Below are 27,351 nucleotides of genomic sequence, written 5' to 3'. Positions count from 1 at the left end.
TCATAAAACCTTTGGCATTTATTATTTAGGGGAGTATTTTTTAACAAACATCAACATTTATGGCAGATTAAAACAACGTACATTTTTAAGTGTATGCTTCTAATTTGTCTTTTATGTTTAATTGCTTATTTGTCACTGATTGACTATCTTTGACTGTAATTGATATTTGTGGCCTATTTTACATATGCAGCAAGATTAATATTGTGCGTGTATTTGTTTTTTGTCAGGTAGTTTTATAATCATTTCACTGAGTCTATACAGTTGATTTTTTTTTGTCTCATGTCAGACAAATGCATAACAATGAAATTGGCAGCTACTCAAACTCATTACATGCATACAATATGGAGTCAGTGCCTCATTGCTAACCAGTCATTGCAATTAACAAGGCCAAGATTAGAAAATGGAAAGCAAAAAAGTGATGAGTTGGCACATAAAATATTCATTAGCCATAATCAGATAGTGGAAGCACATTTTATTTTGTGCATTTGGAGTTGCAGTGTTAAGTGGAATTAAAGCAGTGAATTAGAAAACCCATAATTGTTCAAGACTTCATGTATTTGTTTAAATTTCAGAAATTTCTAAAATAGCTGTTTTTTTTTCCATTCTTGTAAGTAGGTTACACAAGCCCCATCTCTCTCTGTCTCTGAACAACCCAACCCAAATAAGTGCCATCCCACCAACCCCATATCAATTGTTATAGACAATACAATATGTTGTATTTCTAATACAGCAGAATCAGTGCTCCAAGCCATTTTTATATCTGCTGCTTATACAAAGTGGCATACCTCAAAAAACTTGGCACAAAAATTTAATTTAGGGTGACTTATTTAGAAGTGACAAAGCAGACAAGATTCATTCTATGGAGCTGTTGCTTTTATGTCATACTTCAAATAAGAAACGATGTTAATGTGTTAAACTGTGGGTGTTAGAAATCACAAATATGTACTTAAACTACTGTTTAAGAATTCATCTTCAAGAACTTAAGAGTCACATCATGTGAGACCCGGGTCCGAACACCACCAGACTAACACCAGCACTTAGTCAAACACATGTTTATTAAACAAGTTCCGCACAGCACACAGTGCCCCCAGCACCAATCACCCTCCACAGGCCTTTCTCTAAATGTCCGTGGGCCGCCTTTCCTCTCCTCACGAGAGCTTCGTCCTGGTCCCACTCCCAACTCTAGCTCCCTTATTGGAGTGAGGCGGTCCCTTTTATTCCCACCTGGATGTGCTCCAGGTGCCTGATGACACTCTTCCGGCAGCACTTCCTGGTGTGGCGGAAGTGCTGCCCTTGCACCCGGAAGCACTCCAGGCGTCCCTGGAAGGTCCTTCCTCCACTTTCCCAGGTGTGGCAGAAGTGTCGATCTCCCGGGCACCACCCCATTGGGCTTGAGGCTCCTTGCTCCTTCCCTGTGGTCCCCTCAACATCCGGGGCGGTTGCCCCCTCATGGCCCGGGGGACGTATAAGCCACCTCCTGGTCCTTCCAGGCGTCCTGGCTGGGTCTGACCCCCAGCCTTCGGTGACAATCCTTACCTGATGATGAAGTGGATCATTTTCCATGCCCTAATCTCATTTTCAGTTCAAAAGTAGTATTTCATAAATGCATATATCCTTGATGGCTCTCATTCTCATTTTGAGTAACCGCTGAGAGAGATGGTATTTCAAAAAGTTTTATGTCGAGCATGTAACTGAGAATTCCTGTACTGTGAGATGACCAATAATGCAGAATTAGAGGTTTTGTTTGAATGATACTGATTAACTGAATGGCTTGTCTATCATAATAGTCAATAGATTAATCCCATATTTGGTAAACTTAAATGTCCCATGGGTAATATTATGAACAATTGCCTTAGTGAAAACATATCCATACATTAACAATTAGTAATTACCAATGTATACAGAGTTGCGTTTGCTGTTTAAATCAGTGCAACATCTAGTATGTCCTTTACTGTTTAAATGTTAAAGTTGAAATGACAAATGCTAAAAGATTTCTTCTTTACCCAAAGGCCGACAGATACTTGGAATAAGCTACCAAGTAGTGTAGTAGACAGTAAGACTTTAGGGATTTTCAAAACTCGACTTGATGTTTTTTTGGAAGAAATAAGTGGATAAGACAGGCGAGCTTTGTTGGGCTGAATGGCCTGTTCTCGTCTTGATTGTTCTAATTTGTTGCAGCTTTCTAGTCAAACAATAAATGGAGGCATCTTTCTGAAAAAAACAGTGTAAAGCCTTCCTGTCTGTGATGTTTAGGTCTACTGTGTATACCTTGATTGTTCATCTTAAGCTGATGTCACATTATATAACTTCTAGTCAAGACTTGCAAACTGCAGTTGCTGATCTCATTGCTGGACCATGTCAGATTATATGACTGAAAATTTCTGGGCATGTCAAATTTAACGACTGCTTTCCAGCAGTCTTGCCTGCCCCTTTTTCTGATAGCCAATAGCATGCTGGCTAACAGAGGTAGTGCTATATGAAGTGTTAACCTGATACGGTGAGTTCAGTCACAATCTTGGCACCTTCTTCTTTTTTCCACATTTTGTCATGGTACGTAAAACACGAGACACCAGACAAACGAGTTTCTCTTCAGTTTATGAAGTCTAAAACACCCAAGTCCCTGATTCATTCTTGTATGCATTGTACTTCAGGATGAGTATGATTTGCTTGTTAGCTCCCATGCACACACAGCTCACCACTACAACTAAAGACAAAATCAGACCTGTTTGATTTTGTCGCAGAGAACAGTGGGCTAGTTGGAGTGTGTCATTGGATATGTCAGACTATGTGACTGACCGTCATGGGAGGGCACTGCCAACTCACGGTAATTATGAAAATGAAAGTTACAACTGAAAATCAGTGGAAAGCTTTTAGCTGCAATTATTTTTTTTTTAACTAGCCTTGCAGTTTCTCCAAATCTGTAATAAAATATTAAAAACACAACTTGGACTGATGAGTGGATCTCCATACTTCATCTGAGCTGTATTTTGGGTATCTTTAATTGCATCGGACTGACATTTAATACCCATTGCTTCTCAATTAATGAATTTCTGCATTCCTAACACTTTCTCTTTGGATAACTTTTTTGTATCAACATTTCATCAGTTTAACTCTATAACTCTACCTTGTATAACTAATACTAGTTTTATGTGGTACATGTCTTTCCTTTTCAGACATTTTTCAAAGTACAAAAAAGATGTGCAAATATTAACTTTTAAAATGTTATTGAATGTATTTATATTTGTATTCATTTTAATTTCTTCTTTCCTCACTTTTTCATAGGCAGAAGGTTACGTGATTGGCAGCTGCATAAAACACATTCCAATTGCTGGGCGTGATATCACGTATTTTACTCAGCAGCTTCTGAGAGAAAGAGAGATTGGAATTCCTCCTGAGCAGTCGCTTGAAACTGCCAAAGCAGTTAAGGTAAGCAAATGAAAAGATAAATATTTTTCAACAACTGGTTTTGTGTGTTTCAGCTTTGTTAATGCAAACTGAACTCTGATTTTGTAAATATGGGAATACAGTATGGTTTATCAAATTAAGATGTCCTTTTTTTTTTTTCCTGAGGCCATGTAAAAATAAACTTTGTTTTTTTGAAAGTGAATACTTACAGGATTCTGACAAGGGTACACATGCTCATGTTTATGAAAGTTAATGAAGATTATATAAAAAATTAAGGAACAGCAGATATATTTAGATATCAATAGAAGTGTGTTCACATCATTTTGAAGAAAATTTTTAGAAATTAAAAAAACAAAAAGGTAAAGCTTTCTGGGCAACCCCAGTTTATACAGCTTATTAAATGTAAATAAACTTGTAATATGTACTTGGGTCCTAATAAATGTGTTAAAGCAGGGGTGGACAAAGTCAGTCCTCGAGGGCCACAGAAGTTACAGGTTTTTCATCCAACCCAGTTGTTTAATTAGAAAGCAATTCTTGCCAATAATTCAATTTCATGACTTGTTAGTGCTTTAACTCTGCTCATATCTCATATCCTAGATTTTCTTCCCCTTTCTAAGGATATCATCCAAATGATATGAAGCATAAAACGGATGAGTAATTCTCAGTCCTTCACTTTTTTCTCTTCACTTTCCTTTCAAGTATTTCATTAAATCCAATAGAGCATGATAAATACACACAGATGTAAATGGAGAAATGCTCCTTTCCTTTGTCATTTGCATGTTATTGCTAAAAAGGTGCAATTAAAAAAACGAGAATACAGCTCTTTAAGACTAAAATAAGCCATAAGGGTTCAAAATCTTAACGCGCGAGACAACTAAAATAAAGCAGAAGTGTTACTTGAGCAATAAGTGCTTCTTATTAAGCAAATGGGTTGGAACAAAAACCTGCAGCCCTCCAGGAATGACTTTGCCCACCCCTGTATTAAAGCTTATTTTTTGTTTTTGTACTGTGGCATTATTGTGGTATCTGTAATAAAATTCCACAGTTATACTACTGTGTTGTAGTGATGTGCATAGTATCAAGCTATCTGCACTCTACTGCCATACTTGAAATATTATAATAAATGAATAAAACTTCTACCGTGCCAGCATGTGTTTTCTCTCCAATGTTTAGCAACTGAAACCAGGCTTTAATTTTTAATGAAGTGTATAGAATCCTTGTTGGAGATTCTTTCATTGATTTGTCCTTTTCAGGTAAAGTGAATATAAATTAAAGTACCATACCCTTACAGGAAAGTCTGGCTGAATATATTTTGTGACGTTATCCACATACTTTCTTAACTACATAGCAACAACTCTACATGCGTATTGTTGACTCAAGATTTATTATGATGTTTTCCTTTTTCTTTTTTCTTTCTCTTTTTGTTAATAGGAGCGCTTCAGCTATGTTTGTCCAGATTTAGTAAAGGAGTTCAGCAAGTACGACACAGATGGTGCAAAATGGATCAAACAGTACACTGGCATTAATGCTATTAGCAAGAAAGAATTTACAATTGATGTAGGCTATGAAAGATTCCTAGGTCCAGAAATCTTCTTCCACCCAGAGGTAATTTTTAAGTCTATTCAGCATTTCTTTACTTAGAGTAAACTTAAAACTACAAACTTGACATTTATTCATTTTGAGTTAGATGATGCGAACATTCAGAATGATTTATAGTTCACAAGTGTATGGTGCAGTTGTTTCCTTATTTCTACATTCAAGAGGCAAAGTGTGCCACACAGTCAGTGAACGGAGTTGAATGTTAGGATTAACAATAATGTCCAATTAAAAGAGCTGCCAGTGAAAAGAGCTACCGCCCAGCGTGCATCAAATTTCTATTAAATGTATTTCACCCTTTGCTATTCCTCTCAGATGAGTGTTCGTATTGACTGCCACTATCAAAATTCTGAAAAATGCTGTTTCATTCTTCAATCATCTTTAATTAAAAAAAAACAAAACAATTATTAGAATAACTGACAACTATATCAATTAACATTTAATATATTGTCTTTGCACAGTTTGCAAATCCTGATTTTACACAGCCCATCTCTGAGGTAGTAGATGAAGTTATTCAGAACTGCCCCATTGACGTAAGGCGTCCCCTTTACAAGGTGAGCATATTTTTGATGTTTTATGTGTATTTAATACTTACGAAAACAAATGGCTCTTACTATGACAATAAGATTTTGAGATGCACTAAGTATTGTGTCTGTTACAGGTTATTTTGCAATATGAATTGTTTAAGTATTTATTACAGTTAAACTTTTTGATCCATTTCCATGGTTTATTTACAAGTATATGTAACTATATGAGTTTATCAAAGAATATTCAGATGCGGCCCGGACACATTTAATTTTTTTTCCTAAACTTAGAGACTGGGCTCCAGCTTCTTTGCAGCCCTGCTCTGAATGAATGGATTTAGAAAATGATCAAAGGAGGGATAGAAAACCACAAAGAAACAAATGACAAATACAAAATGGAAAAAATGCATAGAACAATTCAATTCATAAGCAGGCAGTTACTTTATTTATGTTTGCCCTTTTATATTGCTTTCAGTTAAAATAAATATTTTTTGCTGTTCTGCAGAATTCTACCGCGTTTCATTTCTACGACTGATTTTTCCTACATGTTGAAGGCTTGCGCTTTAACAGAGTAGATTGGAAAGTTTGATATTCATCATTCTTACAGCAGACGTGTATTTATTTATTCCTTTGTTTATTCACAGAACATTGTTTTATCTGGAGGATCAACAATGTTTAGGGATTTTGGACGCCGTTTACAAAGAGATTTAAAGAGAACAGTAGATGCCCGGCTGAAACTCAGTGAAGAGTTGAGTGGAGGAAAACTAAAGGTTAGTAACTTATAAATTTCGATAATTTTTTTTTTATCCACATGCATTATCATGGCTACTGCTCCTTGAGTGCAGTAAAGTGTTGATCATTTTTACAGCAATTTTATTAGCAATATAAAAATATTTATAAAGTGCCCTTTAACATTTTCATTTTTGCTGGTAATTTGTTTTTAATGTTACAATTATTTTCACTGTTACTCAGGTAAACCTCAGTGTTGTACTTATTACAGCAGTATATTTAAAATTTCTCATTAAACAGTTTATTGTTCATACTAGTAAAATTCTTGCAGTTAAGTTAATTTTGAAGCAGTGTTAAAGAGTAAGTCGGAGGGGAAGCATTTTTTTTTTTTTTTAGATTTGGTTTTCAGTATAAAGGTTTGAAAATGTGTTAAGTTATCGCTGCTGTATTTGTCAGTAAAATTTCATGAGCAGCCTTAAATAAGGGCAAGACTTTTGCTTGGCTTATGCTAATATTCATATCGCATAGATGGCTAGCTATTTGGCTACCTAGCATGCTATGGTGGAATGAGCCATTGGCGGAAGGTGCTAAAGGACGACACGTCATGCCAACAGTGGGCACCATTAATTATGATGACCTCTGATTTTTGCCATCATCCTCATTTTCTGCCACTTCCTTTAGATAGATAGATAGATAGATAGATAGATAGATAGATAGATAGATAGATAGATACTTTATTAATCCCAAGGGGAAATTCATATACTCCAGCAGCAGCATACTGATAAAGAACAATATTAAATTAAAGAGTGATAACAATGCAGGTATAACAGACAGACAATAACTTTGTATAATTTTAACGTTTACCCCCCCGGGTGGAATTGAAGAGTCGCATAGTGTTGGGGAGGAATGATCTCCTCAGTCTGTCAGTGGAGCAGGATGGTGACAGCAGTCTGTCGCTGAAGCTGCTCCTCTGTCTGGAGATGATACTGTTAAGTGAATGCAGTGGATTCTCCATGATTGACAGGAGTCTGCTCAGCGCCCGTCGCTCTGCCACGGATGTCATAATGTCCAGCTCTTTGCCTACAATAGAGCCTGCCTTCCTCACCAGTTTGTCCAGGCGTGAGGCTTCCCTCTTCTTTATGCTGCTTCTCCAGTACACCACCGCATAGAAGAGGGCACTCGCCACAACCGTCTGATAGAACATCTGCAGCACATCTGCAGCATCTTATTGCAGATGTTGAAGGACGCCAGCCTTCTAAGGAACTATAGTCAGCTCTGTCCTTTCTTACACAGAGCATCAGTATCGTATTTAATGAGTGCACAGCCAGTCCTGTAATGTAGCTTGGTTATTGAGATGTTTGATATCCTCTGTTCTGGATTTAACTCTCTCAGAAGGGCTTCACAATGTTGAACAGGATGTTATTACTTGTTGTTGCATCTCCACCTCGGGAGGCGTGATGCTATGAATTTCACAGTTACAAAATATCTCTAAGGAAAGGAAGTTTTGCATAATTAAAGATTTTAATATTCAATTAATATTATAAAAGTTACAAGAACATTTGTGCAATTCCACTCTTTCAGTAGAAGACATTCAGAAAGAAGTTGGTCCCTAAATATTACAAGAAAAACTTGAAAATAATTAACTGCCTTAATAAAATATGCCTGATTTTTTTTCTTTACATCATCTCTGTTGAGTTGATCAATTAAGACAATGCATTTATTTAATGTCTGATTTTTGTTAAAAACAATATTAGCAAAGAAGAAGATATCTCTCTGTTTATAAAAAAAAAAAATCTTGGAAGGTTAGAAGAGACGCAACATGATTTTCTCACAGAGACACTTTCACGTCTCGCGAGACTTAAAGAATTCAAAAATGTTGGCACAGTACACATGCAGAGCAGGTTAGAGATAATGGAAGTACGAAAATTCAAAAGTCTCAAAAGTATAGTAAAGTTTGCACTAGTGCAAACAAACGGAAATTATTACTCTGTGAAATAACGGAACAGCGGAAAGAGATCGAATATATTGTTCGGATTTAAACTTTAAGTCGGAGACTTGTAGATTGTCTAATTTGTGTTGCCATCAGGGAAAAGTAGTGTTTCTTCCCAGTTAATTGAAGGATTTGTTATTTGGTGAAAGTGAAATCCCACGAGAGAAATCATTTCTCATTTGTGTGAATGCTATTGTCAGACACATTTCTTGTAGAGAGAAAGAAATGATATTCACTGATGGGCAGTTATATGTTGTGTTGGCACAACGTAATTCCAAACACAGAATCAAAATTCAGTGCGATATTGATGAAAAGGTAAAAGCGAAAAGAGACTGAATATATGGACATGGGTGATATGACAAAAGTGCACTGCGCGAGATGCAGATCACGCGGCACGGCAGCAGCAAGCCACAGCAGCTGATCGAGCAAAGAGGAGGTAAAAAAAAAAAAAAAACTATATTTGTTTCCCATTGTATCACCATTTAAGAGGGGGTTTCGGAGGAGCGACCGCATCTCTTTGGGGTACGTTCAGCCCCCCTCTTCACAATGCGAGCTGTAGAGACAGGTGGGGGTTGGTGAGCAAAGCAAGCTGGGGGCAAAGCCCCCTAGTTTTAATATAAACTGAAAATATATTCTAACTGGAAGTCTGTGAAAAAGGCAGAACAATGAAAATGCAGTAGCTATGAAGCCGAAGACTGGTTAGCAACCCAGCCTCTTCTGTTCAAATCCTGCCACCCAGTCACCATCTCTGTAGACATTCTCCCAATATGTGGGAGAGAGAATTTCTCTAGATGCTCAGGTTTTCCTCCCACACCCTAAAGACATATTTGTTAGGTTTAATTGAGATTTTAAAATTGTCTGCTTGTGGTTATATACTTGAGTGGCGCTATGGTGGAGTTAACTTGAACTTTATATTCAGACAATGTAGTTATTAGGAATTTCGCTTGCTGTTACAGCCAAACACATCACAAAGCAAGGAAAGTACTGTTAACATTATAACATAAAATACATGACACCATCAGAACTCTTTGTGCAGTAGCAGAGGATAAAGATACATTACACAAAGCACAATTATATGAAACAATTTAACAATGTGGAATGGCACTCACACCCAATAATATATCAAGAGAATCTTTTTAAAATAAACGTAGTTTAGGTTTGACGGAATAGTTTTGAGATCAGCAAAAGACAGAGATGAATTAGAGACTGTGTTTAACCATAGTGAGTGCAGTATTTTAGATCATATGTTTAGTAACCACTAAGGTAACCACTGAGGTTTGGGTCTAGCTTTGAGAATATTAAGGTGTTTTGTTATTATAATTAAACAGATCAGTAGTATTATACACAATGCTTTCATATTACCAAAGGTTTACGAATATCCCATAACTAAAAGTAGGCTATAATCTGTGCTTTTGGGAATAGCAAAAAATAGCAAAGCTGTTATTTTGGAAAGAGGCTTTTATCATGGCTCTTCCTTCAAAATGATTTGCCACCCAAGGGCACCACTAAACAGTGGAGCACTGCTTCAAGAAGTTATATATTATAAAATTATGTGTATTGTATTACTATAGTGTAGAAAAATCCACAGCGAAAAAAATGGGAGTGGTCTCCCCTCGATTTTCTCATATACTCAGATATTGGGAATGGATATTTGAAAAGTACACCGCAAGATAATGATTAGATTTTTATGTTATGTACAGTAATCCCTCCTCCATCGCGGGGGTTGCGTTCCAGAACCCCCTGCGAAAGGTGAAAATCCGCAAAGTAGAAGCCATATGTTCATATGGTTCTTTTTGTATATTTTACGCCCTTATAAACTCTCCCACACTATTATAAACATTTCACGCACAATTATACAGCATAAACCCTTTGTATTCTCTTAGATATTAGGTAAGATTCGTTGAAATTATGTATGTAAACACAGTTTATATACAGTAAAACCTAAATATTATTTTAAAGATATCGAGCGTCTCCAATATCACATATGTTACAGCCATTATGACAGACAGGCCACCAGCAATAAATACGTACAATGCAAGAAAAATTGTGTACAGTGACACTAAACTATGTACATGTAATAAGTACTATACGTAGATAATTAATTATGGTTACTCACCAACAATGAAACGACGACTTGTCCGATAACGATGAGTTTAATTTTACTGCACAACAAAGGATAGCGTTACAGCTCTTCTAAAGGAGCCTCTTCAGGTGACTATGTGGCACCGCCGTTGTCCTTCTTCCAGCACTCTTCAATCCAAATCCCTAAAGCAGATTCCATCCAGACTACTGCCTTATCACGTCCACTTGCAACTCGTTTTGCGCCCTGGTTAAAGGACACTGCAGCCGTAGATGTTATATGCTTTTCCTCCTTTTTAAATAAAAAGAATCGTGGACTCATTGATGCCGTAATGGTGTCCTGCAGGGGTGTAGCTGTTCCCTTCCTCAACATATCCAAAACTTTTACCTTTTCTGCAATCATTTGCATCTTCTGTTGGCGCTTGGACACGGCCCCTGAAGCAGTAGCAGGAGCACGTTAATGCTGAATGAGTGAGATGAGATTTCCTGGTTAATGCAGCACTCCGTCGCTGAGCCAATCAGTACACAGGAACTTAACTGTGTGCTCTGATTGGGTAGCTTCTCAGTCATTCGCCAATAGCATCCCTTGTATGAAATCAACTGGGCAAACCAACTGAGGAAGCAAGTACCAGAAGTAAAAAGACCCATTGTCCGCAGAAACCCGCGAAGCAGCAAAAAATCCGCGTTATATATTTAGATATGCTTACATATAAAATCCGCGATAGAGTGAAGCCGCGAAAGTCGAAGCATGATATAGCGAGGGATTACTGTACATTAAAGAACCATCAACATTAAATTAATAATATATTGAACAATTACAATAAAAGTAACATTGAATAAATCGGACTTTGCAGCTGCATGAATAAACAAAAAAAAAAAAAAAATAATAAGTGTGTCCTGGTAAAGTACCGCTTCCAGTTAATGTAAATAGCCCAAAAGTTGAAAGAAATCTGTTTTGTACCTAATACTTGTATGCAAAATTTGGTTGACCTAAGTGAAAGTGTACTCAAGTTATCATATTTACACACAGACACATAGACATTATTCCAGAAATGATATTTTCGTACTCTGAAACGTTGAGATTCATCAAAATCTAGAAATAGAATTTTTGGAGGATTCCAATGCTTTCCCTTTACTTCATATATGAGAAAGTCAGGGAGGTCTAAAACATCGAGATTCATCAAAATCTCAATATCGAATCTTTGAAGGATTCTAATACTTTCCCTATGCTTCATATATGAGAAAGTAAAAAATGCCATTTTTACGACCACCATTAATGGCGAGTGTAACACTGTGATATCACAAAAAATCTAGACAAGACTTTGTCTCCAGATTCTACTTCTAGCTCTTTGTTTCTCAACCTTTCTGGTGTTTTAATCCATTTTTTTCCCCATATCAAGTTTCTTTGTGACCCACTGATGCCCCCTTGGTGAATCAAGCATAATCATCAAGTCCAACTTGGTGAATTGAGCAGTATCATCAGAGCTGGTTCTTGTTCGAGTTGAGTGTGATCCAGAGAGCGTGTCAAGCATGAACCACTATCATTATTAACGATAGGTCACAACCCAGTGGTTCAGAACTACTGCTCTATCTGACACTTTTCACCCAGCCCATTCCTCTTGCAGGCCTGTAGAGATACGCATTTTAAAAACGGGAAGCCATACAGCACCTCGCAACTGGAGGAAATCGATGCGAACACGTTCAGTTTTCTCATATAATGCACCAAGTCTAAAACTTAGGATGACACTGTTGTACTGCTGCCTACTTCATCACATCATTGTCTGTCTGTTTAGGTGTGGATTTTACAAACTTTATACCTTGAATGTATTTAACCTTTGCTGAAATGTTCTTACTGCTTTTTTTTTAAATTTTTTTTGTACAGCCAAAACCGATTGATGTGCAGGTAATTACACATCACATGCAGAGATACGCAGTCTGGTTTGGAGGATCTATGCTAGCGTCAACTGTAAGTTGTAAACTCTCATGTTTTCTTTGAAAGCATTAAAATGGAATAACAACACTAATTAGCATTTTGTTTGTTACTCAGATTGATTGTTGTTAATATCCAATGATTTTTTTAATAACACTTTATTCTACATTTCCATTGTAAGCAGCTGTTAAAAGTCGGTTATAAAACATACAGTACATTGCCTACAAAAATATTCTACCTCTTGGCATTTTCTTCTTATACAACACTGAGTCACAGTGGGTTTAATTTGACTGAGGCAGGCAGTGTGGAGCAGAGGTTAAGGCTTTGGACTTGAGACCCTGAGGTTGTTGGTTCAAATCCTGCCACTGAGCAAGTCACTTCATCCACATGTGCTTCAAATGGAAAAAAAAAAAAAGAAATGTAACCAATTGCATCTCAAATGCTGCAAGTTGCTTTAGATAAAGACGTCTGCCAAATTGTAGTCTTGTTTACCCAAAATTACCAGCGTTTTTCAGCATTAGTTTGCTTCATGGGATTCTGGCAATAGCTTGACGTGATGAAATGATTCCACAGACAAATATCTTCGCTTTTAAAAGCTTTACTGAAAACTCAAGGTTAAATAGTGCACACAAAAACAGGGGAAAAAATGATATAGCAAAGAAAAAAAAAGTTCTTGTTTAAGAAATGTTACGTTTAACACTTGTATATATTGTTTCATTCGTTAAGTCTACTCATACAGTTGCACTATTTCTTAATGGTCAGATAACTGTATGCCAATCCCATTTACGTACTGCCAGTGGGTCTTTCAGTGCATGTGAGCTATGAGCCAATTCCATCCATCCATCCATTGTCCAACCCACTATATCCTAACTACAGGGTCACGGGGGTCTGCTGGAGCCAATCCAGCCAACACAGGGCGCAAGGCAGGAAACAAACCCTGGGCAGGGCGCCAGCCCACCGCAGACCAATTCCAAAACAAACTGACTTTATTAACACCCTGTATTACAGATATAGCTAAGAAGGTTCTATCTCATGTTAACTTATCCTATAATCTGTAGCTATGAGAGAAAATTGTATTCTATTCTTCTTTACCAAACACCTAATATGAGTTTAACTTAAAGCCTTAACCTTCTAAGATTGGCTCTTACGCAAATTAATAAATGTAAATGTTTTTTGACACTAATTAACAGAAAATGACTTTATAATGTCAAAGTAAAAACAGATTTCCACAAAGTGATCTAAATTAAATACAAATATAAAACACAAAATATTTGATTGCATAAGTATTCCACACCTACTGATGCAGCCTTTTAGTTTGAGGAGTTCCAAAATTAGTTCAGTGGAGATCACCTCTCTGGGGTTACAGTTGATCATAGTGGAAATGCAACTGTATGTGGAATGTTCAACTTGTGGTAAGTCAGTATAGTGGCCTAAACTACACAATGAAGACCAAAGAGCACTCTTATGTAACTCTTATGAATAGAACAAGTCAGGGGATGGAGACAAGGCACTGAATATCCCTTAGGAGTCCAGTTAAGTCATTAAGAAATGGAAAAAATATGGCACAGTTGTAAATCTGCCTACTGTAGGCTGTTTACCGAAACTGAGTGGTTGAGCAAGATTTAGACAAATGGGAAATGCCAACAACAGACCTCTAAAGAAGTTGCAAGCTTCTGTGACTGTGGAGTACCTGTGTAGACAACAACTATTGCCAAGGAGGTTCACATGTCGCAGCTTTTTGGGAGAGTAGCAAAGAGAAAAAACACATGTGACATATCGACTAGAGTTTGCCAGAAGGTATATATGGGAGACTTGGAAGTCAATTGGAAGAAGGTTCTATGATCTGATGCAACTACAGTTAAGGTTTATAGACATTAGATTAAATGCTGTATTTGGCATCATCCCTACCATGTGGCATGCTGTAGGGATGATTGTCTGCAGCAGACCCTTGAAAGCTTGTGAAGGTAAAATGAATGCAGCAAAATATGGGGAAATCCTAGAGGGAATTCTGATGCAGTCTGCAACAAGCCTGCACCTTGGAAGAAAATGTGTTTTTTAGAAGGACAATAACACTCATGCAATCACTACATTTTGTTTTGTATTTATAATTAATTCCAGGCCTCTTCGCAAAGGCCTTTTTTCATTCTAATATTGTCTTTTCTGTTGTTCGGTGTCAAATAACCCAAATTCAAATCCACTGTGATTCAGTGTTGTATAATAATAAAATGTGAAAGCGTCCAAGGGTGAAAACATTTAATAAAACTGTTACAAGCTTTTTTTAGCAAAATATAAAACAATGAATGATGATAATAACATTTAAAGAGCTTTATTATTTTTCCTGATAATGTATTATTGTTGTTAATATGATTAATAAAATGTTTAAATACTGATGATAGCTCATTTGTAATGGACCAGATTTTTTTTGGGTGCTTCTACATGAGGCACATTACCTGCATTGTGAGGGAGCATCAGTTACAGCACTATTCCCATGTGGCACGATTCCCCAAGGGTGATCCAGCTCATAGGATCCTCACTGTTGAGGACCCGAGTGGCTGGACTAGGACAAGAGGATGTCCACGTAACACCTGGCTGCGGCAGATAGAGGGTCATTTCCGGAGGGTGGGACTGGACCGCCGTGTGTCTTCCTGGAGAATTGCCAACCAGGATCCCGAGCTGTTTCCTCGTGTGGTGGGTGCAGCAACGTTCTGGACCTGACCTGACCTTGTGCATCCAGGGAAAACTTGGGGTTTGGTGGCAGGACTGGCACTCCAGCCACCACACCTCACAGTGTTCCAGTGCGGTGCTAAGGTGTCACCCACTACACTTGGGTCCCAATCCAGGTGGATCATCGGGTGGTTGGATGCGGCAACGTGCTATCAGTGCATGCTCCTAACCCTGTGGTGTAATATATTGCATGAGCACCAAAGAGGTCTACTTTAGAGAAGCTCTACTTTCTCCTTAACATGTCCTGAAGTCTGAAAAAAATAAGTAGCAATTATGTTTGTGGTACAATTGGCAGATTTGGTTTATTTTACACCATTTACTTCTGTTATACACTTTGTGACCACAACGCACTTATTCTTTTCTTGTTTGTAAGATGGCAATATTACCTTTGTATCTCTGTGAAACAAATAATAGCAAATAATTTTTTTTTTATGAGACAACTCATAGTGAATTTCTCTCAATTAGTAAAAATCAAATTTTCTTACTGTGCCTAATCATTCTGATGAAGCAGATCCAGCAGCATTCTTTTAGCTTAAGGGAGAATCACGTAGTAAAGGACACCTAGTGGAGATTAAAGGGAAGTGCATTTAAAACTGAAGCCAGGAAGCGCTAGAACAAACTATATTAAACTAACAAACTATCGAGACATGGATTTGAAGCAGAAACCTTGACAAATTTTAATTTGAATCTAGATGAGATAGCGGGATAGCTTAGCTATTAGCTAAACAAACGAGCTTAGATAGATAGATAGATACTTTATTAATCCCCAAGGGGAAATTCACATACTCCAGCAGCAGCATATTGATAGAAAACAATATTAAATTAAAGAGTGATAAAAATGCAGGTATAACAGACACTAAAATTCCCCCCGGGTGGAATTGAAGAGTCACATAGTGTGGGGGAGGAACGATCTCCTCAGTCTGTCAGTGGAGCAGGACAGTGACAGCAGTCTGTCGCTGAAGCTGCTCCTCTGTCTGGAGATGATCCTGTTCAGTGGATGCAATGGATTCTCCATGATTGACAGGAGTCTGCTTAGCGCCCGTCGCTCTGCCACGGATGTCAAACTGTCCAGCTCCGTGCCTACAATAGAGCCTGCCTTCCTCACTAGTTTGTCCAGGCGTGAGGTGTCCCTCTTCGTTATGCTGCCTCCCCAGCACACCACCGCATAGAAGAGGGCGCTCACCACAACCATCTGATAGAACATCTGCAGCATCTTATTGATAGAGCTTGATGGACTAAATGGTCTCCTCTCAGTTGTCATGTTTCTTATGTTCTTATTTTATATTTTTTTTCTTTTCTTAGCCCGAGTTCTACCAAGTATGCCACACCAAAAAAGATTATGAAGAAATTGGACCCAGCATCTGTCGCCACAACCCTGTGTTTGGAGTGATGTCATAAGTGACCTCAGTAACCTCAGGGCTGACTCTGGGAGATGTGCTTTGACTGGCTGTTTTTTTTTTTTTTTTGTCTGGATGGCTTCCATTTTGGATATTAAAAAGGAAAAAAAAATAATAATTACTGGTTTAAAAAGACCAAATTCAATCAGGCTGGAAAATATAGTAAACATGTCTTCAAAAATGAACGAAATAGCAAGCCAAATTATTTTCAGTTAAATTTTCGTATATGCTAAGCATTGTGAAAATTTTTTGTTATGAACTTCTGTAATGGTTTTAGAACTTTAAATGTGCCCTTTTTGTATGTGGATGAGTTATTCAGGATTTTTGACAGGATTTGAATACAGTACCTTTAAAACATCAGTTCTCTTATACTTGAATTGTACTCTTTTACCTGTACAAGGAAAGAGTGTGTTTCTATTTCATACAAGTTTTTATACATAAACCTAACAGGTGAGATTACAAAAATCGTCAAAAGATTATAACAATCAGAACAATGAAATTAGCAATTTCCCATATGAAGTGATGTGACATGTATACATTTCTTCATACAATTATGTGACAATAATTTTTTTTATATTTTTTGATTGCGTGACCAATTCCATTTCCCAGTCGTGTGAATTGTTGCTAGGAAGTGCTTTGGGAACAGACCTTTCTTCATTTTTGAATTATATTTTTTTGTTTTTCTCCAAACTAATGTCTGCTAGTGCTTTCTAAATATTTCATGCCTTTGATTTCTTTTTTGCAGAAAAAAAAACAAACTCACTCAAGACTGTTGGACCAGTATTCTAGCCTAAAGCCTTGTTTTTGATTTCATACCAAATAATCCAGTATAAAAATTGGTGTACAAAATGCCTAGATACATTCCAATAAAGGCACAAAATCATTTCTAAATTGTGTGTAGTCTGCCCGTTCTTTTCAGAACACAAATGATATTGATTAAATGTACTGTGCATACGTTAAATGTTGATTGCCATGAAAATGCTGTCTTTTATTTTGTAATCTAGATGTAAATGCATCATTTAGATTAGTTGGTGTAAATATTGTTTCATTACTTTTTACAGGTTTTATACAGTATGATTGACTGCTGACCGTTGGCAACTGGAGCTTTGACTTACTCCTGAGTAGGGCTGTTAGATTGAATGTCGCTGTTTGAATACAATTCATATTTATTTTAAAAGGGGTCTTATTCATAGGCAAAAGCTGGCATTCGATTCTAAAAGAACGGTTGTTTTTGTTTGACCCGCACTAATTTTGGCATCGAGTTACCAGACGTGCTGTGCAAAACCGCAGTATTTCACAGATCTGTTTTTGTCCTTCACTTCCACAATCAGCCATTTTGTAATTTCTCATGTTTAGTTTATCTTTATTATTTGCATCTGATTCTGTCCCATTCTGTTTTAAACCTGAGATCACAGACTGCTGCTTAATGATCAGACTTTTTCCCATTATAGCAAATGGAAAATAACTGTCAAAATTCTAATGTTCCTTTTATTACAACAGTTGGAAATGCCCACTTTAAAGAGCCAGCACACTTGCCTACAATTAATCTCCGTCTTACATGGCTACTGATTTGACACACAAGTATCTGTGTGTCCATCTGGTTGCTATATTACAAATGTTAACACTGCTTTTACGAATACCATGACAAATGGCATATAACAAAGACATGTGCCATCAGTTACAATGAGAAATGCAATGCAAATGTTTCTGTTATATGCCATTTGGTATGGGATGTGTAAAAGTAAAGTCAATGTTTTGTGATGTGCCATCAGTTACAATGAGAAATGCAATGCAAATCACAAAACATTGACTTTACTTTTACAAATCCCATACCAAATAGCATATAACAGAAACATTTGCATTGCATTTTTCATTCCAACTTATGGTGCAGCACAAACATTAACACTGATTTTACAAATCCCTTACCGAATGGCATACAACAGAGACACTGGCATTGCATTTGTCGCTCCAATTGATGGATCATCACAAATATTAACACTGCTTTTATGAATACCATACTAAATGGCTTATAACAGGTACACGTATGCATTGCATTTATCATTTCAACTGATGGCACATCACAAACACTAAAACTGCTTTTACGAATCCCATATTAACTAGCATATAACACAGACATTTATATGGCATTTTTCTTTCCAATTGATGGCACATCACAAACATTAAAAGTGTTTTTATTAATCCCATACCAATTGGCATATAACAGAAACATTTGCATTGCATTTCTCATTCGAACTGATGGTGCATCACAAACATTAACACTGATTTTACATATCCCATACCAAATAGCATATAACAAATATATTTATTTGCATTTTGTCATTTCAACTGATGGCGCATCCCAAACATTTGTAGTAATGTAGCATTTTATTACTACATGTGTTACACAATACATTCAAGTAAGTGGTGCTCTGCAGATATTAACATAGAGGCCTACATTGACTGCTTTGTTGGCTGCCGTCCCTTAGACGGGTAGCACAGCTCGTCCATAATAAAAATTAAAGTACTGATTTACCCTTAGGGAGCTGAAGAGTCAGACGTGCTGTTTTGGTTGCCTTTTGCTCTTCATGCAGCTGCCCCTTGGGTTTGGCGTGATTTCTAAAATTGTCATCAGAAATTCTGAGCTTCTTTTTTTATTTTCTTCTTCTTTTTTCTTTTATGGTAAACTGGGAATTCTTTTCTAGAGCCCAGCTCGGGGATTGTACTTGGCAGAAGAAGACAGAAGCGATTATAGCACATGTCATTACAATGGATATGGAGCCTCTCCAATAAAAAATGGAAAAAGCAGAATGCAGAAAGTGGAAAAGCTGATAAGGTAAATAGGTGTGAACAGAAATGGATTCAGCTGAGCTGCACAAGTCGAGGCAGTTTAATGGCCTGATAGGGAAATAATGCAATAAGTCCAGGGAAGAGATTTGCCTTATCTGACTTGACAGCGCTCCTCTCCAGCCTTTTATTTGTTACGAAGGGAGTTTAATGATTTCAATTATGTCTCCGAATGGTTTTCAGATTCCAGCTGTTTGCTTTCACAGCCATTCTTTCGGTTCTGTAAAGGAGAGGGAGATGGATTTAAAATATGATTACTGGGTACAAGGACACCTCCGATTTAAAAAAAAAAAAGGAGTTACAGGAGGCTGTGCTTTTATTACTAAATGGGCACCGACTGAAAAGGCAGAGGAGCTGTAATGGAGGCAAAAGGCACACACAACAGCTGGAGGAGCAGAAGGGGATGCAACAAATAGGAGTAAAACGAATCCTCATTTAACAAGACATTTTCTGGGTTTATCCACAGGTCTTCCTCCACACTTTGCTGTCCTGAGCACCTTTTGGGGCAGGGCAGTGGTGCCCAAAAAATAAGAACCATGAACATACTTTGAAGGGAATACTTATTTCTCTATCAAATCAATACATTTTAATTAGTTTTAAAGTACAGCCAGCTCCAAAATGTATTTGGACACAATTTTCATAATTTTGGCTTTGTGTGCCACCACAGTGCATTTGAAACAAAGCAATCAAGATGTGATTAAAGTGTAGACTTTTCAGTTTGCATGTTCTCCCCGTGTCTGCGTGGGTTTCCTCCCACAGTCCAAAGACATGCAGGTTGGGTGCATTGGCGATCTTAAATTGTCCCTAGAGTGTGCTTGGTGTGTGGGTGTGTGTGTGCGTGCCCTGTGGTGGGTTGGCACCCTGCCTTGTGCCCTGTGCTGGCTGGGATTGGCTCCAGCAGACCCCCCGTGACCCTGTGTTAGGATATAGTGGGTTGGAAAATGACTGACTGACTGACTCTTCAGTTTTAATTCAAGGGGTTTAACAAAAATATTGTATGAGCTGTTTAGAAAAGAGAGCCATTTTTATACACTGCCCCCTATTTTCAGGGGCTCAAAATTATTTGGCCAAGCTAACATAATCAAAAATTTTACGATCATTTCCAATACTTGGTTGAAAATCCATCACAGTCAATGACTGCCTGAAGTCTGAACCCACGGCCATCTCCAAGTTCTCAGTTTCTACCCAGTGATGCTTTGCCAGGCCTTTACTGCCACCATCTTCAGGTGCTGCTTGCTCGTTGGACTTTCTGCCATCAGGTTCGTCTTCAGTAAGTGAACTGCCTGTCCAGCTGGGTTTTGGTCAGTTGACTGACTTGGCCATTGAAGAATATTCCACTCATTTGTGTTGGAAAGCACTTGGTTTGCTGTCACAAGATGTTTTTTTCTCATTGTCCATCTGTACTGTGAAGCGTCATCCTATCAGTTCTGCAGCATTTGTCTGAATCTAAGCAGATAGTATAGCCCCCCTATCGACTTCAGAATTCATTCTGCTTTGTCTGCCGGAAGTCCCATCATCAATAAACACCAGTGACCCACTTTAATTAGCAGCTATGCATGATCAGGCGATAACAGGGCCTCCACCATGTTTCATAGATGATGTGGTATTCGTCAGATCATGAGCCATTCTTTCTCTTCTCCGTACTTTTCTCTATCCATCATTCTGGTACATATTAATCTTAGTTTCCTTTGTCCAAAGAAAATTGTTCCAGAACTGGACTGGTCTTTTAAAGAATATTTTCTGTCAAAGTCGAATCTGTCCTTCCTATGCTTGAGGCTTACCAGTCTTTACTTTCATGAAGTCTTCACTTGATTATAGGCTTTGGCGATGATAGGTGGACGTCCTGGGGCCTGATGTATAACGCCGTGCGTAGAATTCATACTAAAACATGGCGTAAGCACAAAAGCGGAAATGTGCTTACGCACAAAAAAATCCAGATGCATAAATCTGTGCGAACGCCAACTTCCACGTTCTTCCGCTACATAAATCCCGGTCAGTGTGAAAAGTAACGCACGTGCATGCGCTTGCTGTCCCTCCCCAACTCCTCCCAGAATTACACCTCTTTGAATTTGCAAATCAATATAAATAACCCTTAAGCTCAGTCTTCTATGAAAAGGCAATGGCAAAAGCAAGAAGGGGAAAATAGAAGAATTTCAGCGAATTCCAAATGGAGGCAAAGAAAAACGTACTATTTATTGATTTAAACAGTGATATGATCAACAAAAGGAAGTTGATCGAGTGACATAGCGTGTCAGAGAAACTCAAAAGCTCACGTTCACAAAGTCGCACAGTGCCCGAAATAAAAAAGAAACGGTCAGGTATCAAAGTCGCCGTGAAAAGGTGAGTCGTAGCCCACCGTCTGAGTGTCATATGAAAGCTTATTAGGGTACAGTGAAAAAAAAAAAGGCACACAGTGGGGAAAAAGCACGAAATGTCAAGTTTAATTTCTAAGTTTCCACTTTAATCACGTAGTTTATTTAGTCATTAAAGTAGAACACTATAAACTTCATCTTAAAGTCATTTAATGTACTAGTATCTCAATCCTATCGTAACTAAAGTAGCACGTTAAATGCTTTGTTTTGTATTTGATCTTCTATGCGCTCTATGTGTGTGAATCACTACGTGCTTCTTAAATGAGCTTTCTCTTCCTCCGACGGTATCCTTCAATAAGGGCGCGCACAAAAAGGCGAGCTTCAAAAGGGCGTGGCGAATAAAGGCGAGCTTCAAAAGGGCAACCTCAATTGGGCGCAGCGAATAAAGGCAAGCGCAGCAAAATTATTACAGAAAATTTATTAGATAAAGGCAATGATTGAACGTATAAAAAGGCGGAAGCAAGACTATTAAAACATCCAATTAATTAATGCATGAACTTCTAACGAACTATTTCTAAAGCTCTCTATATTTCGTTGTTTTCTGCTCTTACTCATTGTTGTGTTACACTTGAAGCTGTAGATTATGTGCAATGCCACGTAGATATTTTATTATTTATTATTATCTAAATTATCGACAAACGCCTTTATTCGCCGCGCCCAATTGAGGTCGCCCTTTTGAAGCTCGCCTTTTTTTGCTCACCCTTATTGAATAGAACCCTCCGACAGAACACAGAATCCATTACATTTGTGATATTACAGCTCTCTGAATAATTTAAATACTGAGATGTATACTTTATATATTATTTTCATGATGATAGGAGTTAAAGCATGTTATTGTTCATGTCTCACGCAAGATGCTTGCTGTGCAACCTTCGATGAAATAATTTACTGCAGCAGTACTGTCTCTTTCAAACGTACTAACCTCCAATTCCTGTCCATACTTTTCTTTCTCCAAATACCCAATCGCCACACAATCAGCTCTGTAATAGACGTGAAGCCATAAGCTTAGAACGCCGATTCTTCAAAACTTTTAAGGAACATCGAAATATCTTCGTAGTACGTGTTTAATTATTCTATCCGTCTATCCTTCCAGTGTCGCGTCAGCACCAGCAAGAATACAACGCAATGCAGGAACAATCCGTGATCTAGCTAGCGCTGCGGTACCATGTAGTTTAAGTTTTTATCTGTATAATATAATAGATAGATACTTTATTAATCCCAATGGGAAATTCACATAAAACATATTTTGCTGCATTTCATCTTAAAAATATCGTAATCATATGTAAATACGTGCTTTATAAGTTGCTCAGGTTGTGCAATATTATAACTATCGCAAGTTTACAGTGAGGTAATATGTACTAATAAGTACAAACAGTTCTACATGGAGCACTTGATGGACTGATTGAGTGCGTTTAGAGTTCTTGGGATGAAACTGTTTGTGAACCGCGAGGTCCGTACAGAAAAGGCTCTGAAGCGTTTGGCGTATGAGAGCAGTTCAAATAGACTGCATGGCTGAGGCAGCGTGTGCTTGATGCTGTATACCGATAATTCTCTGCTGTAGATATGTGATTCCCACTCCGATACAGTGATATAAATACTCCGAGTGGTGCAGTGCGAGTACTATGGAAAAAGATGATCCGATGTGGCAACACCCTAACGGGAGCAGCTGAAAGTAGAAGAAGAAGGTGCAGTGAGAGTAACAACGCTAAAGCAGTTATGGTATTTAGAATAGTTTGACCATTCTGTGGACCATTATATTTTTACAGGTTAATTACATTCAGATGCATTAAACTAATAAACAATATGCGGTTAATTTCAGTGTATTTTGTAAAGCCGCGTCAGGGATGTGGATTTAAAAAAAAAAAAAGGATAACCACACAGAAACAGTAGCACTGCTTTGACACTGGGTGCCGCCAGTCTGCAAAACCGAGCAGAGAACTTGCGTACGACAGGGTATGAGCTACCATGGAAATGTGCGTGGCTTTATGCCAAGTTGAGGTTTTATACATCGCGATTTGAACGTGGAAACGTTCTTACGCAACATTTTTGTACGTACGCACCGTTTATACGTATGTGTGTAGGAAATAAAAGTGTACACAACAGATATACTATTCTTTTTCCCTTCTCTTTCTCCACCACACCTCCCAGCAAGCTTTGTCCACCTCTACCCAACTCTGGCTCGCTTTCCGGGTTTTCAGCAGTCCTTTATATATGATCCGACCCAGAAGTGCTTCTGTCCACGTGACTTGCCAGCACTTCCGGGTCAGATGGAGAACTTGAGTTTCTCGTTAGCCCGGAAGTATTTCTGGACTCCCGTCCTCGTGACTTGATAGTACTGCCGGGCTACGTAGGAAATAAAAGTCCCAATGTCTTCTTACAGTGTCCCCTGACGGTGCCCACAGTACCCAGCAGGGCTGCGATACTGAACTTTATACGTTTATACGTGAGGCCTCTGGTGTTTCTTCTGTCTCTCAGATGGCTATTTTTGTTATTTCAGCCTAACGATTGCCTGCTTTTACTTGCATGGACGGCTCTTTGGACCTCAAATTGAGAGTTCACAGTGACAGCTTCTAAATGTAGATTCCACACTTGGAATCAACTGCAAACCTTCTACTGGTTTATAGTTAATGAAATAACGAGGGACCTGCTCACACCTGACCGTGGAACAGCTGATCAGTCAAATGTCCAAATACTTGTGAGCCCCTGGAAATTTTTTTTGGGGGGGGTTGTCATTCCTAAACGGCTCATACGATATTTTTTGGCAAACCCCTTAAGTGAAAGCTGAAAGTCTACACTTCAATCTCCTCTTGATTGCTTCATTTCAGATCCATTGTGATGGCCTACAGAGCCAAAATTATGACAGTTGCGTTCAAATCCATTGTATGTTTAATGACATGTTTGCCAAATTTTAGCTTGTTTCCCAAAAAAAAAATGTATCCTTTGTGTGGTGTTTAGGTCATGTGTTTACTCTTCTTCTTCCTCTTCATCTTTTCCCTCCTTCCCTGTGTCATCAATGTGTTTGATCAATCTTCTCCACACAGCTCGGTCCTGCACCTCATCCTTTACTTTATCCATCCCCCTCTACTTTGTCTTCCCTCGCTTTCTCTAAACGTACTTACACTGTGTTGCCCACATTATCGTTGTCTCTTCTCGCCACACATCCATACCACTCCACCCTACTTTCCAGCACTTTCTTAGATGTCTCTCCCACTTTTGTTGTACCTCTGATGGTCTCATTTCTTCTTCTGCCCTCTTTTGTAACTCTACACATCCATCTCAGCATTCCCATTTCTGCCACCTCCAACTTCTTCTCCTGCACTCCTTTTACCGTCCAATTTTTGGCTCATTTTCTCTGAAGAACATGCCAAGGGACACATTTTTATTGAGTACACACCGTGATTCCCCCCAACACAATTCCATTACGTTGGTGGGCTTTGTGTTTGATAGACACAGAAGCCATGCCAGTGTGTAAACAGTCTGTAAAACAGCAATGACACCACTTTAGAGGCCTTGTTTCCAAATACTGCAAACCTAATCCTATCAGACCCATCCCCATCATCCATGAACACCTCCGCCAATTCCTTCCATACCCATCCAGCCTCCAGCAATACCTTTCCCTTACACTCACAATACCTAATCACATCAGACCGTAACACTAGAGGGCACCGTCGCTCCTCTAACCCAACAGACAGACACTGACAACACGAGTTTAAAGCACCAAGAAGACGTTTCATTCCTTTTCTTTTCTTCACAGTGCTCTCCACCACCTCAGCCACAAGTACAGTAATCCCTCGCTATATTGCGCTTCGCCTTTCGCGGCTTCACTCCATCGCGGATTTTATATGTAAGCATATTTAAATATATATCGCAGATTTTTCGCTGCTTCGCGGGTTTCTGCGGACAATGGGTCTTTTAATTTCTGGTACATGCTTCCTCAGTTGGTTTGCCCAGTTGATTTCATACAAGGGACGCTATTGGCAGATGGCTGAGAAGCTACCTGGCTTACTTTTCTCTTTCTCTCTCTCTTGCGCTCACTTTCTCTGATCCTGACGTAGGGGGTGTGAGCAGGGGGGCTGTTCGCACACCTAGACGATACGGACGCTCGTCTAAAAATGCTGAAAGATTATCTTCACGTTGCTATCTTTTGTGCAGCTGCTTCCTGAAACGACATGCTGCACAGTGCTTCGCATACTTAAAAGCTCAAAGGGCACGTATTGATTTTTGCTTGAAAAACAAACTCTGTCTCTCTCTCTCTCTCTGTCTGCTCCTGACGGAGGGGGTGTGAGCTGCCGCCTTCAACAGCTTTGTGCCGCGGTGCTTCACATACTTAAAAGCCAAACAGCCCTATTGATTTGTTTGCTTTTCTCTCTCTATCTCTGTGACAGTCACTGCTCCTGACGCGCACTCCTTTGAAGAGGAAGATATGTTTGCATTCTTTTAATTGTGAGACGTAACTGTCATCTCTGTCTTGTCATGGAGCACAGTTTAAACTTTTGAAAAAGAGACAAATGTTTGTTTGCAGTGTTTGAATAACGTTCCTGTCTCTCTACAACCTCCTGTGTTTCTGTGCAAATCTGTGACCCAAGCATGACAATATAAAAATAACCATATAAACATATGGTTTCTACTTCACGGATTTTCTTATTTCGCGGGTGGCTCTGGAACGCAACCCCCGCAATGGAGGAGGGATTACTGTAATGAACAATTACACAATACATATACTATTCTTTTTCCCATCTCTTTCTCCACCACACCTCCCAGCAAGCTTTGTCCACCTCTACCCAACTCTGGCTTGCTTTCCGGGTTTTCAGCAGTCCTTTATATATGATCTGACCTAGACGTGCTTCTGTCCTTCTGTCCACGTGACTTGCCAGCACTTCCGGGTCAGATGGAGAGCTTGAGTTTCTCGTTAGCCCGGAAGTATTTCTGGACTCCCGTCCTCGTGACTTGATAGTACTGCCGGGCTATGTAGGAAATAAAAGTCCCAATGTCTTCTCACAGTGTCCCCTGGCGGCGCCCACAGTACCCAGCAGGGCTGCGATACTGAACTCCAAAGTCCATGATGCCTTCCGGGAATCTGGGACATTGTTAAGCTGTAGGGAAGCTGCCATCTAGCGCTTTGGGGGAGGCAGTGTCCTAACATAGCTGTCTTCCCCCATCCTTCCATCCGTGGGACATCCAGCCGGGCTGAGCTACCAGCCATCCATTACAAGACGAATCATCCATCCATCCATATTCCAACCCGCTGAATCCGAACACAGGGTCTGCTGGAGCCAATCCCAGCCAACACAGGGCACAAGGCAGGAACCAATCCCGGGCAGGGTGCCAACCCACCACAGAAGACCAATCATTCTAATTTCTTTTCAAAATGGAATTGGGAAGGGAAATCCAAAAACCAAGCAGTATGGCAAAGAAAATCTCCCCTCAGGTGGTCTCAGAAATCATTTTAGAAGAGAAAGAAGCCAACGTGGAACGAGTGGCCACTTTGAACGATGAAGAATTTCCAGAAAATAAGGATCATGATCCTCTCAATTCGGAGTTTCGGGTGGGGGGGGGGGGGGGGGGGGGGGGGGGGGGGGGGGGGGGTGCCGAGGGGGGCGGGGTGGTGGTGGGTGAGTTTGAAGAAAAGGATAGGATTGATGGCTCGGACAGGAGGAGAAATAAGGAAATAAGGATGACAAAAAAAAAAAAGATGTCCCCATGGACGGAGACCCCCATGCCTTACTACCAATTTAAGTCTTTCAGGGCTGATGTCGACTTT

At 39.0% G+C, this 27,351-nt stretch overlaps 1 protein-coding gene across 1 annotated transcript in view; it reads left to right on the top strand.

Annotated features, from left to right (window-relative positions):
- The window catches only part of LOC114656376 (actin-related protein 3-B), a 61,863-nt gene extending 44,598 nt beyond the window's left edge, over nt 1–17,265 (top strand). Inside the window, exons 7-12 of the mRNA XM_028807978.2 lie at nt 3,283–3,426; nt 4,837–5,010; nt 5,463–5,555; nt 6,170–6,295; nt 12,206–12,289; nt 16,280–17,265. Of these exons, the coding sequence (XP_028663811.2) occupies nt 3,283–3,426; nt 4,837–5,010; nt 5,463–5,555; nt 6,170–6,295; nt 12,206–12,289; nt 16,280–16,375 (717 nt within the window). The 3' untranslated portion in view covers nt 16,376–17,265. The remainder of the gene's footprint in view (nt 1–3,282; nt 3,427–4,836; nt 5,011–5,462; nt 5,556–6,169; nt 6,296–12,205; nt 12,290–16,279) is intronic.
- The last annotated feature ends 10,086 nt before the right edge of the window (nt 17,266–27,351 follow it).

The sequence above is a fragment of the Erpetoichthys calabaricus genome, chromosome 8 (assembly GCF_900747795.2).
Source record: "Erpetoichthys calabaricus chromosome 8, fErpCal1.3, whole genome shotgun sequence".
Classification (NCBI taxonomy): Eukaryota; Metazoa; Chordata; class Cladistia; order Polypteriformes; family Polypteridae; genus Erpetoichthys; species Erpetoichthys calabaricus.
This window is presented reverse-complemented; position numbering and strand designations above follow the sequence as displayed.